The following is an 18,267-nucleotide window of genomic DNA, read 5'->3' as shown; positions in this document are numbered from 1 at the left end:
CTTCTTTCGGATAATGTTGCCTATTATCTTACTGACCAGTTCCACTCACCATGAAGCATTACCTCCACTATATTATCTGCTGCCGCAGATAATAGCTCTCCCAGCCGCATTCTCATCATCATCCTATCTTCCTCCCACCTAGGGCACTGGAAGACAGTATGTTCTGCGGTATCCCACTATCCACAATACTGGCAGCTTTCAGACGACCGTTTCTTCCTGCTGCATAAATAGCTATTAAAGCTACCATGCCTCGATAAAAATTGGGTTAGTTCAAACGTGAGCTCCCTGTGCTCAGGTCTAAGCCAAGGCCTGATATCTGGTATTAACTTCTTCATCCAGAGACCTACCTCTGATCCAGTCCATGTCTCCTGCCAGTGTTCTGTTGTCTTCTTCCTGGCCATGTTCTTTTCATCCCTTTCTTCACACCCGTTCTTCCACCAAGAGCTCTATAGGGGGAATGAGGCAATCACCAGAACCGCCTCTGTAGAAACCATTCGGCAAGCCCTAGTAACATCGATTGCCAGTCGACGCTGCAGCCCCGCAAGCCTCTGAATGGCCACTTTCATGCACAACACCCTCTTCCACACTGGCACGGCATACAAGGCAACGGACCAGCCACCACTGCCAGCATCATCCTCTTTGATGAGCTCGGCCCACCAACCTTGCTCATGAGCCTTAAGACAGCCGACACTGTTCTACCTGCCTTGTCAACTGCCTTCCTGACATGATCTTGAAAGGCTCTCTGGCTGTCGAGCCAAACTCCCAGGTATTTGGCTCTACTGACCAGCTCAATAACAATCTCCCTTACCTGTAGCCTGTTGGTGAAGAGTCGCCTTCTTCCAGCCATTACCAGCAGCTTTGTTTTCTCTGCGGCAAGGCTAAGGCGGTGGCCTGGCAACCATCTGTCGAACAATAGAATGGCCCATTCACCTTTCCTGATTATCTCCTCTTCTGTTCTGGCAACTAATACCATTGAGATGTCATCGGCAAAACCGGTAACTATAACTCCAACAGAATACTGCAACCTGAGGACAACATCATATGCTAGGTTCCACAGGATCGGTCCAACTACCAAACCCTGCGGAATACTGTGTTCCATAGTGGTCGTAATCTCCTTACCCTATGCATGACCAACTATCCTCTGCCAATAAAATAGTCCTGAAGAACTCGCAGAAGATACGGGCTGATCCCTCTCCAAATCAACTCATCCATGATGCACCCAAACGGCAGTGAGTTGAATGCATTCTTGACATCCAACATCACCACCGCCAAGATGCACCTCGTTCTCCAAGAACCAACTGCAGCCTCATCACCACAGCTATGGCATCCTCCATTGACCGCCCTCTCCTGAATCCATATTGACATTCACTAAGGCCTCCCTTCCGTTCTACTTCATCTCTGAGATGTTCTGCCAACAGTCTCTTGAAGAGTTTTCTAAGGCAACTCAACAAGCAAAGAGGTCTGTATCCGACTGCCTCTCCTACCTCTCCTCCACCTTTCCTCAGTAGAACCACCCTGGCCTCCTTTCATTCTGGTGGCGAACAACCATCCAGGAGTATTCGGTTGAAGGCTGCAGCAACTTCCATTGTTGCAGCCACAACCTCGTTAGTAACCCGGTCGAAGCCGGGACTCTTTTTAGCTTTCAGCCTCCCTGCCGCCTGTCAAAGCTCGCCCATTGTGAATACAGGGATATCCACTGCAGCCATCTCTCTATAGATGGGCCAGTCACCTCTTAGAGAACAAAATATCAATTTGGTTCCTAAGAACCTCCTCGGCAAGAACAAATAATGCCCTACCAAATCTACTAGTTATGATTTGGAAGGCATCAACCCATATGTCGTCCTCCAACCTCTCCAGGAGCTCTCTCCACTTCCTCTTCTTAGTATCTAGTATTTAATTCCTGTAAGCGCTCAGTTTTTCGACCAGCTCCTTTCTGCATGAGAGGATGTCCTCACAATACCCCCCCCCCCTTCTCACGGCCTGCTGTAGTTGTCTCCTGGCCCTTATACAGCACCTTCTCACCTCTGCCACCCAAGCAGTCCACCAGTATACATTCTTTCTTTGCGGACTTCGATGGTCTAGCAACTCTTCTGTTGTCTTTGATACAACCTTCGTCAGGTAGCGGGGGGGAGACATTTTCCAGATGACCAAGGCACTCTTTTACCAACTTCTTAAGCTTAACTAGACCCTCTTTCAAATATAATTTGTTGTCAGTTGCTATGCTATAAGACCCACCGTCTCCAATCACAAACCAAACAAAGAAATTGTTACTCAACGACTCCTTTTCAGTGAGCACTTCCCACCTCCACAACCCCTCTGCCAACCTCAGCGAGACAAATGTAACATCCACAAACAAGCATCCATTTACCCTCATCAGGGTAGACGCTGTTCCATTATTGAGCACCACCAAACCCAACTTGGCTATAGACTCCTCCAGAATCCGCCCTCTATGGTACGTGACATGTCCACCTCATGTCACGCTCTTTGCATTAAGATCACCAGCTACGACTAAATCCTTTTAAAGAGAGTGAATCACACCAGTCATATCCTTAAAGCATTTTTCATAATCATCCAGACCAGAGTTCGGTGAAATATAAACAGAAAAGACCACAACGTCTGGAAGCTCAACCCATATGAATCCACTTCACTCACCGGTGGTTAGGATCAGCACACCACTCCCATAAATTGTTGCACTCCTCAGCCCATTCACTGTCCTTACCATCTTCCTCCACTTTACTCAAATTAGCCTCAGACAGTAACAAAAGGTCTGCTCTCTTCCGCCTTCCCAATTCCAGGAGCACATCATGTGATGCCGTGCTCCTATTCGTGTTGAACTGTAAGTATGTTGAACTGTATGTGTGTCCAACTGCAGAACTGTAAGTATTTCTCTTACCGCAAAGGGTGCTACCAATCCGATGTCCAGTTCTACCACACCTCAACCATGCCCTTCCTCACCGCAATTATGACACAAGGCCGACCTGTCAGGGCCACTGCATCTGGCCGCCTCAAAGCACCTGTAGCACCGTGGTGGCTCTTCCGTACTCAGGAAGACCCTGCAGTGGATCCATCCCATGCGAATTCTTCTCCTGGCTGCTAACGCCGTCGCCAACACTGCTGACATTGCGACTGTGGCTCTCTTCGTCCCACCAAAGGCCGAGCGTAAGGAGGTCACACTCATTTCCTCCATTTTTCTATTGTCACTAATGGAGTTTAGAAGCAACACTTGTCACTTCCTCCTCAAGATCTTAACGATAAAGAGGCATCTACTACGCGACTGACTTGTGATACTCACACTCTCTAGTTTACTCTACAGCTTCTTCTTTGTTGGCCCTAACTTTTTTATGCATGGATCTCCCACCACCTCTCCTGATAAGACAGTATGTCCCCAATCTCTTCCTTGGTCACACCAATTTTTACTTTTTTGAGGTCTGCATACGTAGCCCCCTCTGCCTTAATCACAAGTGTACTGGTGGGCTCCGTCGGCTGCTGCAGCCATTTACTCGCTGCCCTGTCCGCTATCGCTTTGCCTAGATACGCAACCCTATTACCATTACTTCTTCTACCATGGTAATCTAGCATTTTCTTAAGAAGTACACCTACCTTGTTCGCTACTCAGCCATATCTAACCTCTGCATTAATCTCCTGCATTTTCTTTACAGCTCTGTGTAAGTCCTCTGCAACTACTCTTTCCCCAGTCATAGTGTCCACTACCAACCCTACCCTGGATATCTTCTTCAATGTCCCCTATCAACACTTGTGCTAGGCCTTGTTCCACTACCAGCTGACCCCTCTTCACCTTTCTTTTTCCTGTTTAGCCTCCGGTAACTACCGTTTAGATAATTCTTCAGAGGATGAATGAGGATGATATGTATGAGAGACCCCTCTTCAGCTTAGACTGCTTCACCAGCCTATGCATGGTGACGACCCTGTCCAATAGTTTCCTATCATGGCTTGTCCTGCCACCCTCCACTAAGTTGTATGTGGCTAAAATATCACCACTGGCCTTAAAGATCGACCCCGTTTCCTCCTCATAATTTTTAAAGCACTCCTCTGACCACATCCTGATAACCAGGTCCAGGATTTCATCTGATACACCCTCCTCCTCTATCTGTGACAACAGCTCTCTGTTGATGGCTCTCGTAGTTTGTGTGGAGGCATCTTTCTACGGTTATCCACTACTATGTATCCCTAAGAGACTATACGATAATGTGTCAGCTCTTTTATCATAATTTCCCCATCCCTTGCTCTTTCACTGACCAGAACCTCGCACTCCTTAATTTCTTTTTTGGTGTTTGTGCACCGGCAACAAAGTTGTACCAATCTGGTAATGGCCTCCAGAAGGTGGTCCAAATCGTCTCTTCTGTGAGATCCCCTTCACTGCTAGTTTCAATGATCTCCACCTTCCTCTTGGAGGAAGGTGGAGATCATCTTTGCCACTGTATCGTCAATGTTTACCGTTAGATCCATCATACTGGATGCCGGCATCAACCTAGGTGGCCTAGCTGGCTTTCGACTTTGTTGAGAAGGAAACTCAGACTTAATTTTTGCTTCTTCTGACGAACTTGATTTAGACGACTTAACTGAAATAAAATAAATTCAATACACTTCATTTCAAATCACTTAAAATTAATTACAACATTAGCTTTACCAAGAAAGCTATAAAAGTCTCTTATCAAGCTATGATAAGCACCTGCCTTCAGTTATCAGTAACCGAATTAAAATTAAAATACCTCTAACTATGCTATGTTATCAACTCGATGTTAAATATTATCAACATAGATAACAAATTCCAATACTTAGAAATAAAATTCCAATTGTCCACTGCGTAACACGCGCACAACTAAACACACACACACACACACTAACAAATTCAAACCTTATTGCCTACAGGCAATAAAGCTATAAAAAAATAAATAAATAAAAAATAAAATAAAAAAACAGCTGTTCGTAATTCAAAATCTTGTCCGCAGTATAAGAAAGAGTGGAAACATTAATTAAATAAAAGTACGTAAGGAAATTAGAATTTATTTATTCTAAAGTAATTTATTTTAAATCTCAAGATTTTAATATTTTAACATATGCTATTAACCTTATTTTATCCTGCAACAATGCAACCATATCCTCCAATGCCTGTCTATATGCACGTATTATGATTGTAGGATGCATCTGCTGTGATAAAAATTGTTCAGCAATAGCCAACATTTCACCAGCCAACACAATAACAGATGTTGTACCATCACCAACCTAAATAATAAAAAAAATAGGTAATTAAATAAGAAATGAAATTTCTTAATTGAAATGATTGATCAAGTAAATAGTAAAATAGGTAGACTGTAAAATTTCTGTACAAAGAAAACAAGCAGTCTACATCTGCACAAACAATGTTTAACTGAAATTGGGCTTTCAATGTAATATGACAATACATCTCATCTTCATTAAAAATATCAAATTATAAAAATAATTTTTTCCATTTGAAATATTTCTTATTACTAAAATGTTTTATTTTCAAGATAACACTGAATATTCTTTTCTTCCAGCATCAATCAGAAACTAATCATGCTCCTGTTTTCTAGTTTAATATTTTCCTCTTCATCTGCTAATGGATCTCAACAGTAACAATGACCTTGCTTGCCTTAAGTTCAGTTTCCACCAAAAAATTTCAGCTTCACCCACTGTGCGCTTCAGAAAGTTACATATTTTTGTATTCATTTCTTTAACTTTTCAATACATCCTTTATTTTTTAGTGCTGTTCATATTTTCCTTCTGAGGAATTTATATTAGGCTTTCATTAATCTATTTTTATAATCTAGTCTTCCCCATACTTCAGACTCTTCTGTCACTTGCTGCATGGCTGAATAAGACTAAATAAGCTGTGGATCTACCAAGTAAGATCTCAATGAGAGTTAATTAAAACTATACACTTTCATTATATTAAAATCAAAAATTCTTTCATGACTTTAATTTATTTTTTGTTTTCAAAAATAAGTATGTAATGTAAGGAATGGATGTTTTTAAACCACAGAATTGAATTCTTCTTTACTTGAAAAATTAAGAGGCCAATAGTCAATAAAAGAATGAAGGGTCAGTTTCTCCATTATATGAATGGATTATGATACCAGTAACATGCAATTTCAAAAATTAACTGATTGCACTTATTAAAATTACCCACGATGATAAATGTTATCAAGCAAAAACTACTTGGATACTGAGCATCCAATTAGATATTTCAAGAAACAGCTTGAATCAAAGGAGAACCTATATGTGTTTGAACAGTGTATACCTCTGTATCAAATGATTAACAAATATTTAAATCTACCAGCTACTGTTAAAAGGTAAGAAAACTCACCTATTTGTCTGTAGCACTTTCAGAGCTTTAACTCCATTATTAGCAGACCAATTTTCATAAAGTACACATAATAAATAAAATATGTAGTTAAAAACATATTTATTATTCAAAAATAAAAAGTTCAAATTTTAAAAGCGTCAGTATGTATTACTGTCATATTTAAGAACTTCCTAAATCCTCCATGGTAAGATAAAAAATAGTATTTATCAAAGTATTCAATTGTTATGTCAGATTTATCAATTAAGTCACTTTATTAACAAATTCAATCTGTTTATTATTACTTTATATTTAACATTTCTAAGTTATTATTGATGTCAGTATTTCTGTTTACTTTTTAGACATTCCATAAAATTTAAAAATGTAATATTATCTATTTTGTAATTATTATAGTGCTCAAAGAATCTTTTTATGAATGACCTGCTGGTTTTTCCTATTAATATGTCATCATAATCATTACATTTGAATTTATATATTCCACACAAAGTTTATGTTTATTAACAATATTGTTATTGTGTAAAATATATTTTATTGCAATTTTATAAATATATACAGTTTTATATCCTTTTTCATTAAATATATTGGTGATATTTGTTGTACTGCTGCTGTAGTATTTAAATGTAATAGTGTAATATGTTTATTTTGTAAACGTATTAACTTACCCATTATTAATGTAATCTTTTTTGATAAATTCTAATTATTTAAATATCTATTAATTAACTTATCAATAAAAATATTATTACATCCATTTACATTTACTATTCCTTTGTTCATTTTCGCATTATTATTAATATTTGCGTATGCCCTATGGATCATACTTCAAAAGGTATTGATTTTACATATCCAAGGCAAGTTGCAATTTTTATGTACAAGTACCTGATGTACCAATAAAATATTTAAGAAAAGAAATATACTTAGCTTAAAACACAACATGATCTCTAATACTAATTCTAAAATAATCAAGTACAGTTTTATTTCAATAACTTACACTAGGAACTTTTGTTTTCAATGATTACACACTTCACTTCAAGTATACACTTCAGTAATGCAAGGAAATAGAAAAAATTCACTTAGCCTAAAACACAACACGATCTAACACTAATTCTAAAATAGTCACACAGTTTTCTGTTTCAATAATTTACTCTTGGAACTTAAATTTCCAATATTTCTAGCAGTTAACATATTCTGTCGTAATTCATCGCTTTTTATGCGATCACAAATTCTTCAAGCTGTGCAATCATACCCAATATGCTTCTCCGAAACTGTTAATTCTGTTTCTGTGTCCTCTTCTTTTCCTTCTTCTTCTGAACTTTTGTTAATCTTGCTAGTTTCAGAAAAAATAATTTCATCTACAGTCTGAAATCTTTCTTCGGTTACCAAATCACTATCACTACCCATATAGTCTTCAGCATGGACCGATGTTTGACCACTTTCTTGTAACAGAAATTCAACTTCACACAATACTGTTTTGCACAAAGTACACATATCAGGAACATAATCATTATTGGTTTCTGTACAGAAACTAGCTTCTTTAAATGCATTTTTAACACAGTTATTTGTAATTTGTTTGTATGATGAAGAGGGCCACCTTAGTTCATCCAGAACAGTAATTTTATATGTCAATTCTTGATGAGATGAACATGAATCCATATTGGTGACTAGCGAGTGCAGAATTTCAATAACGAATTTTTACATTTTTTAATAACCCCCTGATCCATTGGTTGAGTTACACTAGTTGTTTGGAGGAAAGAACAACAGAATATTTCTATTTTCACTAACCATTTTTTCATTTAATTATATAGCCATTTTTCCATTATGTTAGATGTCATCCAAGACTTTATTTGCGTACCTTTCCAGTGGTAACAGAACAACATTTTTGAAACAGCAAGGCTTCTAAGATTTACCTATCACCAATGGTTGTAACGTGTCATCTGCAAAACCACACACCAGAACAGTCAAGTCTTTCTTTGGATTGTTTGCTTCCAATACACTTTTTATTATGAAACAGTGTTTTGTTCGGTAAAGCTCGAAAAAATAAACTGGTTTCATCGTAATTACAGATTTTTTTGGTTCATAACCTGCAGTTATTTCTTTAATTTCATTTTTCCAGTCGATAACTATTTCTTTGTCTACATCTTTAGCCTCATCTGAAATTTGATTGTAAGAAACATATTGCTTCACATGAAATTTTTCTAGCCATCCATTAGAAACGCTAAATGTAGTAACTCCTAACTTAGCTGCAATTTCTTTTGCCTGCTGTTGCAAGATAGGCCCCAAAATAGTGAGATTTTTTGATCTTGCATGTGTGAACCATTTATATAAAATTGAATTTATTTCTTCATTTTTGCTTTTAGTCTGTCGTCTACAATTAGCATTCCTTCACCTTTCAACCATTCTTTCTCGATTTCACCTTTATTTTTAAAATGTTGTAAATTTGTGTTTTTCCACAATTAAAAAAAAAAATCAGTAAGTTCTTTAACGTTAGTAAGTTCATTTTAGAAATTAAATTAATAACCTCTATTTCGTCCTTCAAACGTAAAGTATTTTTTCTCAGCATAATTATGATAAAAATTTTAAAAGAAGTAAGATACACGTAACTAAAACTAAAAATAAGTTACAGTTTTTAAACTGCAAAGTTGAACTAAAAATATAGATATGTATATACTGTATTTAAACTCTCAATAGATAACAGAACGCAAAACTATAACAATTTACTTCTACAAGAAAATGAAAACTATACTGCTGCGTAGCATGGTGTCCAAGGCACTGAATAAAATTATTTTCAGAACTGTAGATGGATTGTTTACATAACCTGCGGCCTGCTATCAAATTTTATTGATGACAGTCAGCTTATATGCTGGAAGCGTGGAGCCAAGAATTTGATGGCGTATAATTAGTACTGTAACTTGTTTACAGTACTGTAATAATAATCTACTGGATTTATAATTTGCAAATCGTGGGGATATACAATCTTTTTTTTTTTTTAATTTCCTTTCTGTCTTATGGGACAAGATTAATATGTAAAATTGAAAGTAAAATCTATGTTTCCTTTCAGTTTCCATATTGCAGAGTTTTTAATCTTGAAAAGATTAATTTCTATAAAAATATATTGGGACTTGGGAGTATGTTTCCATTTTTCATTTTTTGGAGGTTTTGTTTTTTAGAGTTTCACTGTATTAATAAATATAGACTAAATAATAATAAACAGATTGAATTTGATAATAAACTGATTAAATTGGTACACCTGACATAACAACTGAATACGTTGATAAATACTATTGTTTATCTTAAACAGGGCAATAGTATATACATACTAACAATTTTAAAATTTGAAATATATGTTGCGCTTCTTTTTTTTTTTTAATAACTATATTTTATTTAGAATTGTGTGTATTTTATAAAAATTGGTCAGCTTGTGGTGGATTACAGCTCTAAAAGCACTACAGGCTGATAGGCAAGTATAATATCTACCATATTAAAGTTACCTTTTATTGAACTGTATCTGCTGGCTTTAAATATTTATTTAATATATATATATATGTACACATCTTATATGTATGTGTTGTGTGTATATACATACACCTTATAAATAAATGGAAAAGTTAGTCTGTTTGTCTGAAACAGCATCATGCGAGAACCAACTGACAAATTGCTATTCAAATTTTCAGGACACATTCATGTTACACAGGAAAGGTTTTAAGCCATATACTGAGGTCCTAGCCTCCTTGTAGATGAAGTTGTGAATTAAATATGTTTATAAAAAAAAAAATAATTCTTTCACATCTATATCTATCAATTCTATATCTATCTCTGTCACCATGGCAACACAAATATAATGAAGTAAAAGGTTTATTATTATTTTTCTTTAATGAATATTTGTAAAACATTTAATATTCTTACAACCATAAGGATAATGAACATAGGGGTCATGGAGTGGAGCTCCTGGCAAAACAGTCTGATGAACGAAGTGAGCCCTGACTGGCTAGAATAAGTGTGCACGCACACCCACACACCTAATTTAGAAAAAGTTAATTATAACTTTTTATCATAGCCAAAAATATCACATAATTCTTATCTTAACAATGAAATCCTCTCTTATAAAACATCTAGTTCACCATTCTTACAGTGATTTCTACAATAAACAAATACATGCCACATAAATGTTAAAAGTGGAATAAATATAGATTTTATTCTACCTTACCTTTCAACATCAATATCATTAACTCCATTTTAGTTATCACAAAAATTAAGGATTTCCTACTGAAATACATTTTTTTTCTATATTGTTCAAATTTACATTACTTTCTTTATTTACTCCAAAAAATGGTGGTCATGTATATTTTCAATTCTAAGTCGCCTAATATCAGTTTCCAAATCATCAAATAAAAAAAAAACTTGTCATAAGAAACTTCATTAAGCCTGAATTAAGTGTGTAGCTCTGCAAAGTAGAATCACTACAAGAATCCTTGATTCACTTCATCAGACATTATTGTTAATTTTTCAACTGCACTAAGATTGTCAATTCAGTCTATTTATTTTTCATATAATTGCTTGAAATTAAATGTGAAATACTTTGACAAGAATTTTATTTATCCACCATATTAAAGTGAAGCCAGTGTTTAATGCAATCATTATCAGTAAAAGAATATTATTCATTAAAATAACTTTGCTCTTAAATCTTAAATAAACTTGAGATTCATATCTTTATTAAAAATTGACATTTTAATATTTAAAACTGATGGGATAATATATCATGGTAAAATTTTTGGTCAAATGGTTTGATCAATTTGATTACACTTATTACAATCTACAGAGAGTATGTTGAACTTCAGTTTCAACTGATCCTGAACCCAACTTTTAAACTAAAACATTACAATTATAACTACAGTACACTGAACATATGTACATATATTATAACAGATTAATATAAACAGAAACACACCTCTTCATCCTGAGTACGAGCTATTTCAATCATGGATTTACCAGCTGGATGTTGAACAGTTATTTCACGTAATATAGCATTACCATCATTTGTCATTACGATACCACCCATGGGATCCATCAACATCTTTAACATCGCTTGTGGTCCAAGACATGTTCGAATAACATCTGCAATAGCCTGAAATCACAATGTTTGCAAAGCTATACATCAAATAATCTGTTGCATACTTCTGAATACACTATACATCTTTAAATAATCATTTAATTTTTAAAATGTGAAAACATATTTCAAATATTCCTGCTTAATAATTAGCATTTATTACAAACATAACATTCAGCATTTCCAGCAGCTGATTATTTCCAACAATTAGTATTTATTAAAAATGAGTTAAAATAGAAAAACTTGCAGTGTATTACTCAAATTACACACTGAAGCTATTCTGGAACACAAATAAAATAAAAAAGGCACTCTATCTAAAAAAAAAAAAAACTGATGTGAAAAACCCTTTTACGTTAATTTCCAAATGTAATTAAGATGCTTGAAGTTAAGGAAGTCTTCACCTTTGTTATACTTCAAGATTAATGAATTTTTATAAATCTGAAGATATAAAAACACAGCAGCAATATTACCTACCCCAAATATAGAGCTCAATATAAGGGTATAAGGTATAAAAACACAGCAGCAATATTATAATAAAACCTAATATAATGGATAATTATGTACAAATATGAATTAATTATTAACTATACACATTCAGGCTATTCATGTTTGGTTTTAAACAACTTAAACTGAGATATTTTTCCATTAATATTTATTTTGTTTAGTATTACAATTTTTCAAGATTGAAAAGTCTGTAAAAAAAACTATTCTTTTTAATGGAGACGGTAACCTTATCTTACTAGTAATGATCATAGTTAGTACAAACAACATATGCACTCATATATTACAAAAACAAGCAAAAGAAAAATTCTGCAATTCATAATCTGTTCTCAATAATCAATTTTCATATAAATATAATGGGTCTTTTCTGTTTTCCCACCACAGTTGTTTTTTTTTTATTTTATACTCTTCTTTATGTTTATCAATTAGTAATTACCCATGTTATAATTACATGCTATTTGAAGGTAATTTATAAGAGAAAAATTATAAACATAATTTAACCCTACACTCGCTAGTCAAGGTTAGTAAGCGAAGCGAGCATAGGTTAAGTTTGGTTAGATGATATTTATAATTATAAGCATATAATTATAACATGAGCAAGTTTTAATATGCAATGTAAAAAAAGAACGATTTTTGGGGGGGAAACCAGAAACAACCCAATATAATTTGCAAGCAATATTAGAAGAAATTGTTGTTTAAATCACAAAATTAATAAGAAAACTACATACTCTACGAAAGGTAAAGACAAGAAAATGGATTGTTTTTAACAAAAAAAAGGGCAAACAAGTTGCAAGACATTTTATTCAAGTGTTGGTATGCTTCAAAAGAGACTGTGTTTATGAAACTGGACTGAATTTTATTTATAAAAAGATAATATTATTAATATAGGAAATAAGTATTAGCGTTTACACAAACACAAAATATTTTATAGAATAATAGAATATAAAGAATGTCACCCAAAAATATTTATTTTTTCTGAAAGCTAGCAACTTTGATTAAACATCCATTTTTGGTAATTAAAATATTAATAAATGCACTAAAATGTAAAAAATAATTTTAGGATGGTATCTCAGAATGGATTTGACAACAAGCTTTGATGGCGATATGTAAGATTATGTGAAAGTCATAATTTAAAATTAAAAATTTGATGTTTTTGCCAATTTTTTCATATGTGTGATGAATGGCCTAAAGAGTGGGGAGCAAAGATTTGTACTTTGACATCAGCTCCCTATATAATAATTTTTTTGTTAAGGGAGAGACCTCCCTTAACCAAGCAATGTAATTTGTAATTATGTGTTAGTTGGTCTGCCCCATAATAGTTGTTTACAAGTTGCTAGCCGTTCCATTCCGGCATTTCAAATTTTTTTGAAAGCAATTCTCCAACAACAACAATATGTAAAGTACATAAAAATGAACTCAAAAGATCCACCAACACTACCTCAAATTTAAGAGAATGTCTAAAGCAAAAACACATATAATTTACGAAACTAGGATTGTACCACCATATACCCAAGCTGATTTTGAAATCAGCTGTATGTTCGCATTTCAGGCATAGTGTAGTTGCAGCTAATAAATTAAGACTACTCGCCACAAAAAAAAAAGCTGACGTTACAACATGGAATTCAATACTTCTGATGTTTGAAAGGTTAATAAAACTGAATGAATCCCTGTCAGCTGCACTTGCTGCAGCATTGCCAAAAAGTTCACAATCTATAACAAATTTTCAAGGATTATTTTAACTGAATGTGTAAATTTACTTAAACCATTCAAGCTTATGACAATAGAGATATATGAGTCAATCCATTTGAAGTGTCCCAAAAAAAAAAAAAAACATAAGATTGTTATGCTTGACCAATTCAAAAAAAATTAAAACTTACCCACTTGTTTCCTACATATTTCAGGACCTTAAAACTATATTTATTTTTTTTATTTAAGCAGTTTACCTGTAGCAGCCATTTTTTTACGGTGTCCACACATATTTTTGTGATTGTAAGGGTTTACAGAAAAAATCATAACTAAAAAACTATTGGTCCTGGAAGGATGAAACAAAAAACAATTTAACAAAACGGTAAAAGTTTGGTCCAGTGGTTTATTTACCTATCTCTCTTCTTTCTATGAGAAAATTACCAATAAAGTTGAACATGAAAAACTGTGAAATATCACTTTTGGCAATTTTTTTCAGGAGGCAGGGATGGCATACATAGTTTGAATTATTTTTTTATATGTAGGTATATGTTAGTATTTTTACCATAAATAATATTAATGGTGATATACTTACCCCTAAATTTTTATGAATTTTTGAAAATAATTTTTTTTTTTTTAAATTCAAATTTTGGCTTTAATCAACTCTTAAAGGGTAGATGCTGAAAATCTCAAATTTGCACAACTTTGGAGTGTTTTTGTAAATGTTTATTGCAAATAAAAAAGAAAAAGTTTCTTGTGTATTGTACTAATAAAGTTATAATCTGTTAAAGAAAAACCTGTTAAAAACAATACCATTCTGACTCACTAAATAAGTGCTCCGAGAGGGTTTCATGTCTTCTTTGCACTTTACATTTTTTATATTTAGTCTCTATATTGTTGAAGTTTACGTTTTCAATATTTATAAAATATTTTGTTTTATATTATTAATGATAGGTCATAATTTAATGATAACTTAACCAATACCAGTAACCTAATACAATTTTGATTCAAAAATGCTTGAAAAACTTACCCAAACTGAGTTTCAATGAGTAGCCAACATCTTTTTTTCAAAAAATCATTTTTATTTTTATATTGGTTTCTCAAAGGGTCACAACAGAACTGGCCATATAGGTTACTGAATTTTGACAAAAACCTTTTTTCATGATATTTACAAACACTAGTGACATCTGAATTAACACGTAAAAAAATAAGTTGGTTTTTATCACTAAATTCACAAATTTTAATGAGTTATTTTGGTACTGTACCATACACTGTTTTATGACACTACACATAAATTCCTATACAATATTGTTTTTCCATTGATTTATTGAAATTACTTAAAAATATTTAAAAATTTAACTGATTTTAAAATGTGCAAATGCAATATTATTAAGTAAAACTTATTTATTTAATAAACACTTCCAAACATATGATGAAATTTGAGACACTTGGTAAAGATGTGAACAGGTCCCTGACTAATGTCAAACCAACTGCAAAGCTAAAAGATGCAACAAGAGTAAATGAGCATGTTGCAACATGAATTTTCCTGATGACTGGAAATGACTTCGAGCGCCTGTTATAACATGAACATTGTAGTTGAATGGTTCAAATAAACCTATTTCAACTATAATAAGTATAAAAATATTAAAGTGCCAAGAAGAGAAGAAACCCCTTGCCAAAAATTGAATATTTAAAAAAAAATTCTTTTTCAAAAATTCATAAAAATTTAGGCGTTAGTATATCATCATTAATATTATTTATGGTAAAACTACTAACATATACCTACATATGAAAAAAATAATTCAAACTGTGTATGCAATCCCTGCCTCTTCAAAATAATTACCAAAAATGATATTTCACAGTTATTCATGTTCAACTTTACTAGTAATTTTCTCATAGAAAGATAGGTAAATAAACCACAAAACCAATCTTTTACCTTCTTGTTTGTACCTTTTTATTAAATTGCTTTTTGTTTCATCCTTCGAGGACCAACAGTTTTTTAGTTTTCTGAAAACCCTTACAATCACAAAAATAGGTGTGCACACCATAAAAATGGCCACCACGGGTAAACTGCTTAAATAAAAAAAAATAGTTTTAAGGTCCTGAGACATGTAGGAAACAAGTGGATAAGTTTCAATTTTTTTTTAATTGGTCAAGCAACCAACCACCCGAGCAAGCAAACCACCCTTGCCATCTGCCAAAAAAATTATTCCCCTTGTTAGAGAAATTGTGCATAGCTTATCAGAAAACTGTGACTTCTTTCATAGGTGAAAAGTTAAGAAAAGTTTAGTTTCTGGATTAGCAACCGCTTTGGAAACATAGAAAAAATACAACTTTGTAACCGCAACACTTCTAGATCCACGGTTTAAAAAAGCTGCTTTTGGGAATGACAGCAACTTAAAAGCAGAAGATTCATTAAGAAATTAATTTTCTTCATTATTAAAACCAGAAAAAAATCAACAGCCGTCAATAGCTGAAGAACTGGATGGAAAAAACTCAATCGGATTTATGGAATATTTTTCATAGAAACATTAAGAAATATCAAAAAGTGTAAAATATTCTAGCAACTCTTTAATTACTCTGAGGCAATATTTTGAGCAACTGTATGAGGAAAGGCACGCAAGCTGTATAACATTTTGGATGAAGCATAAAGTGACGTTCCTACAGTTGCTAATTATTAGCTACAAAATATTTACACATTCCTGGGACCTCTGTACCATCCGAAAGAGTTTTCTCCAAAGCATATAGCAGGCCAAATTCTTTCAGAGAGAAGAAGCAGGCTGAAACCAAAAAATGTTGACATGCTAATTTATTTGAAGAAAAATTTACAGAAATAGTTAACTGCAGAAACACCTGTTTTTATTGTAATTTGTCTAATAGTTACATTTTTTATGTTACTTCTTATATTTTTAATGTTATTTCTCATACCTTTTACAATATGCATACTATTATTTCATATTATTTGTTTGGTTTAAGTATGATGCTGTACTTTTTCAGTTATATGTGAAAGATGAGCTATTAAATACAGTGCAACTACTGACTTTTTAATATAGTAGTGTCTCATTAGAAGACTATTATTTATTATTAAAAGTTGTGTTTAATAAAATATGTGTTACCATCCTCAAAGGAAAAGTCAGCAACAGAAAAATGTCAAACTAAGCAAGTAAATTAACAGGTGAGTAACAAATATTTTTATAAAACTGAGAATTTGTTATACAGATGTACAGTTTTATTTAAATCATTCACCTGCATTTAGAATATTTATGAAATACAAACATACCTCAGACAGTACAGGTATGAAACTCGTACAGTGAAATTATGTATAATGTGATCTTATGGTGGCAGAGCATGTTGAAAGGCAGTTTTTTAAATAAGCTACTAAGCATATTTGCTCAACAGTATTGGTGTCTTTAAAAACATATGGAGAAGGCGACTATGAGTGGTAGAGAGATACCCTACCACAGCATGGTGGAGTAGCGCTAAATAAGTTAGGTGTGGATTGTAACTGAAAGAAATGTTTCCACTTCCTATAGTGGTTAATGTGTTCAATTAACAACTAATTCTTAATTCAATGCAAAAGCAGTTAGTTCAATAAATTTTTTTGTGGAATTTTAACTGACATTGTTAGTGTGTTAATCGAGGGCAGCGACTAACTTTAGTCGTACTACTTCCATTATTCATGAGAGTATCCAGTAAAAAACGAATGACTCTTCTCACACACATATAAATTACAAAAATAACAAATTAAGGTAGTTCGTAACTACTCATTAAATCATATTATATTACCTATTCTATATTTTCTAATAAATCTGTTAAGAAAACGCATTTCTTATAACAAAAGTATTAATTTCGTTCCACTTATTATTTAATGAATGTTACAACATATTTAGAGTAAAAAGGTCATCTGAACAAACGTAAAAAATAAAAAAAAATCATTACCTAATTCAAAAGCTATCAAACTGAAAAAAAAAACAAATTAAGTTTACAAAACCATACCTTTCCGGCCGCGATGTTTTCCATCTGAACTTTCTTTCCAGCATCTCGTTTTGTATTTTGACCTGCAACGCATAAAATACAATTATTAAAATATATTACTAGATAAATAATAAGTTTTATTAAAGTTTATGATCAGATATTACGTACTGAGAACTAAAATAGGTGTTGAACCTGGACCGAACATTGTCACAAAAGCAAACACGAGGCTATATTACGGAAGAGTTCTTAACCTATAAATCTAATAATACTGAATAATTTCAACCGATTGAAAAAGTAATCATAGTAATCAGATAAAATAATAGTAATTTAAAAAAAAAAATTATTACATATATTTCATTAAATAATTAAATAGTATATATCACGAAAATATTCCGACAAGTATTATACAGACTTTTTAAACATAATTATATACATAGTTGGATGTTGTAAAAACTATTTGTTAATAAAAGTGATGTTGTCGTATACAAAGTTTTTCACTGTATATTAAACTTTCCCAGAATACATAATAAGCAGAACAATTTTTTAAATATAAGTATATTTGGTTGACTAGGAGGCCGTGGTTTTATGATGGAAGTCAATGCTCTGCGAACAACGTCGTTTAGCGGAGGTTATGATTGTTCGATAATAGTACATTATGCAACGA

The 18,267-nt window shown here is 33.1% G+C and overlaps 1 protein-coding gene across 1 annotated transcript in view; it reads right to left on the bottom strand.

Moving 5' to 3' along the window:
- CCT3 (chaperonin containing TCP1 subunit 3) overlaps positions 1 to 17,890 on the bottom strand; it is a 64,589-nt gene extending 46,699 nt beyond the window's left edge. The window contains exons 1-4 of the mRNA XM_075371170.1: positions 17,772 to 17,890; positions 17,625 to 17,686; positions 11,286 to 11,462; positions 5,090 to 5,244 (exon numbers count right to left, since the gene is read on the bottom strand). Of these exons, the coding sequence (XP_075227285.1) occupies positions 5,090 to 5,244; positions 11,286 to 11,462; positions 17,625 to 17,686; positions 17,772 to 17,808 (431 nt within the window). The 5' untranslated portion in view covers positions 17,809 to 17,890. The remainder of the gene's footprint in view (positions 1 to 5,089; positions 5,245 to 11,285; positions 11,463 to 17,624; positions 17,687 to 17,771) is intronic.
- Between the last annotated feature and the right edge of the window lie 377 nt (positions 17,891 to 18,267).

The sequence above is a fragment of the Lycorma delicatula genome, chromosome 1, assembly GCF_047948215.1.
Source record: "Lycorma delicatula isolate Av1 chromosome 1, ASM4794821v1, whole genome shotgun sequence".
Taxonomy (NCBI): Eukaryota; Metazoa; Arthropoda; class Insecta; order Hemiptera; family Fulgoridae; genus Lycorma; species Lycorma delicatula.
This window is presented reverse-complemented; position numbering and strand designations above follow the sequence as displayed.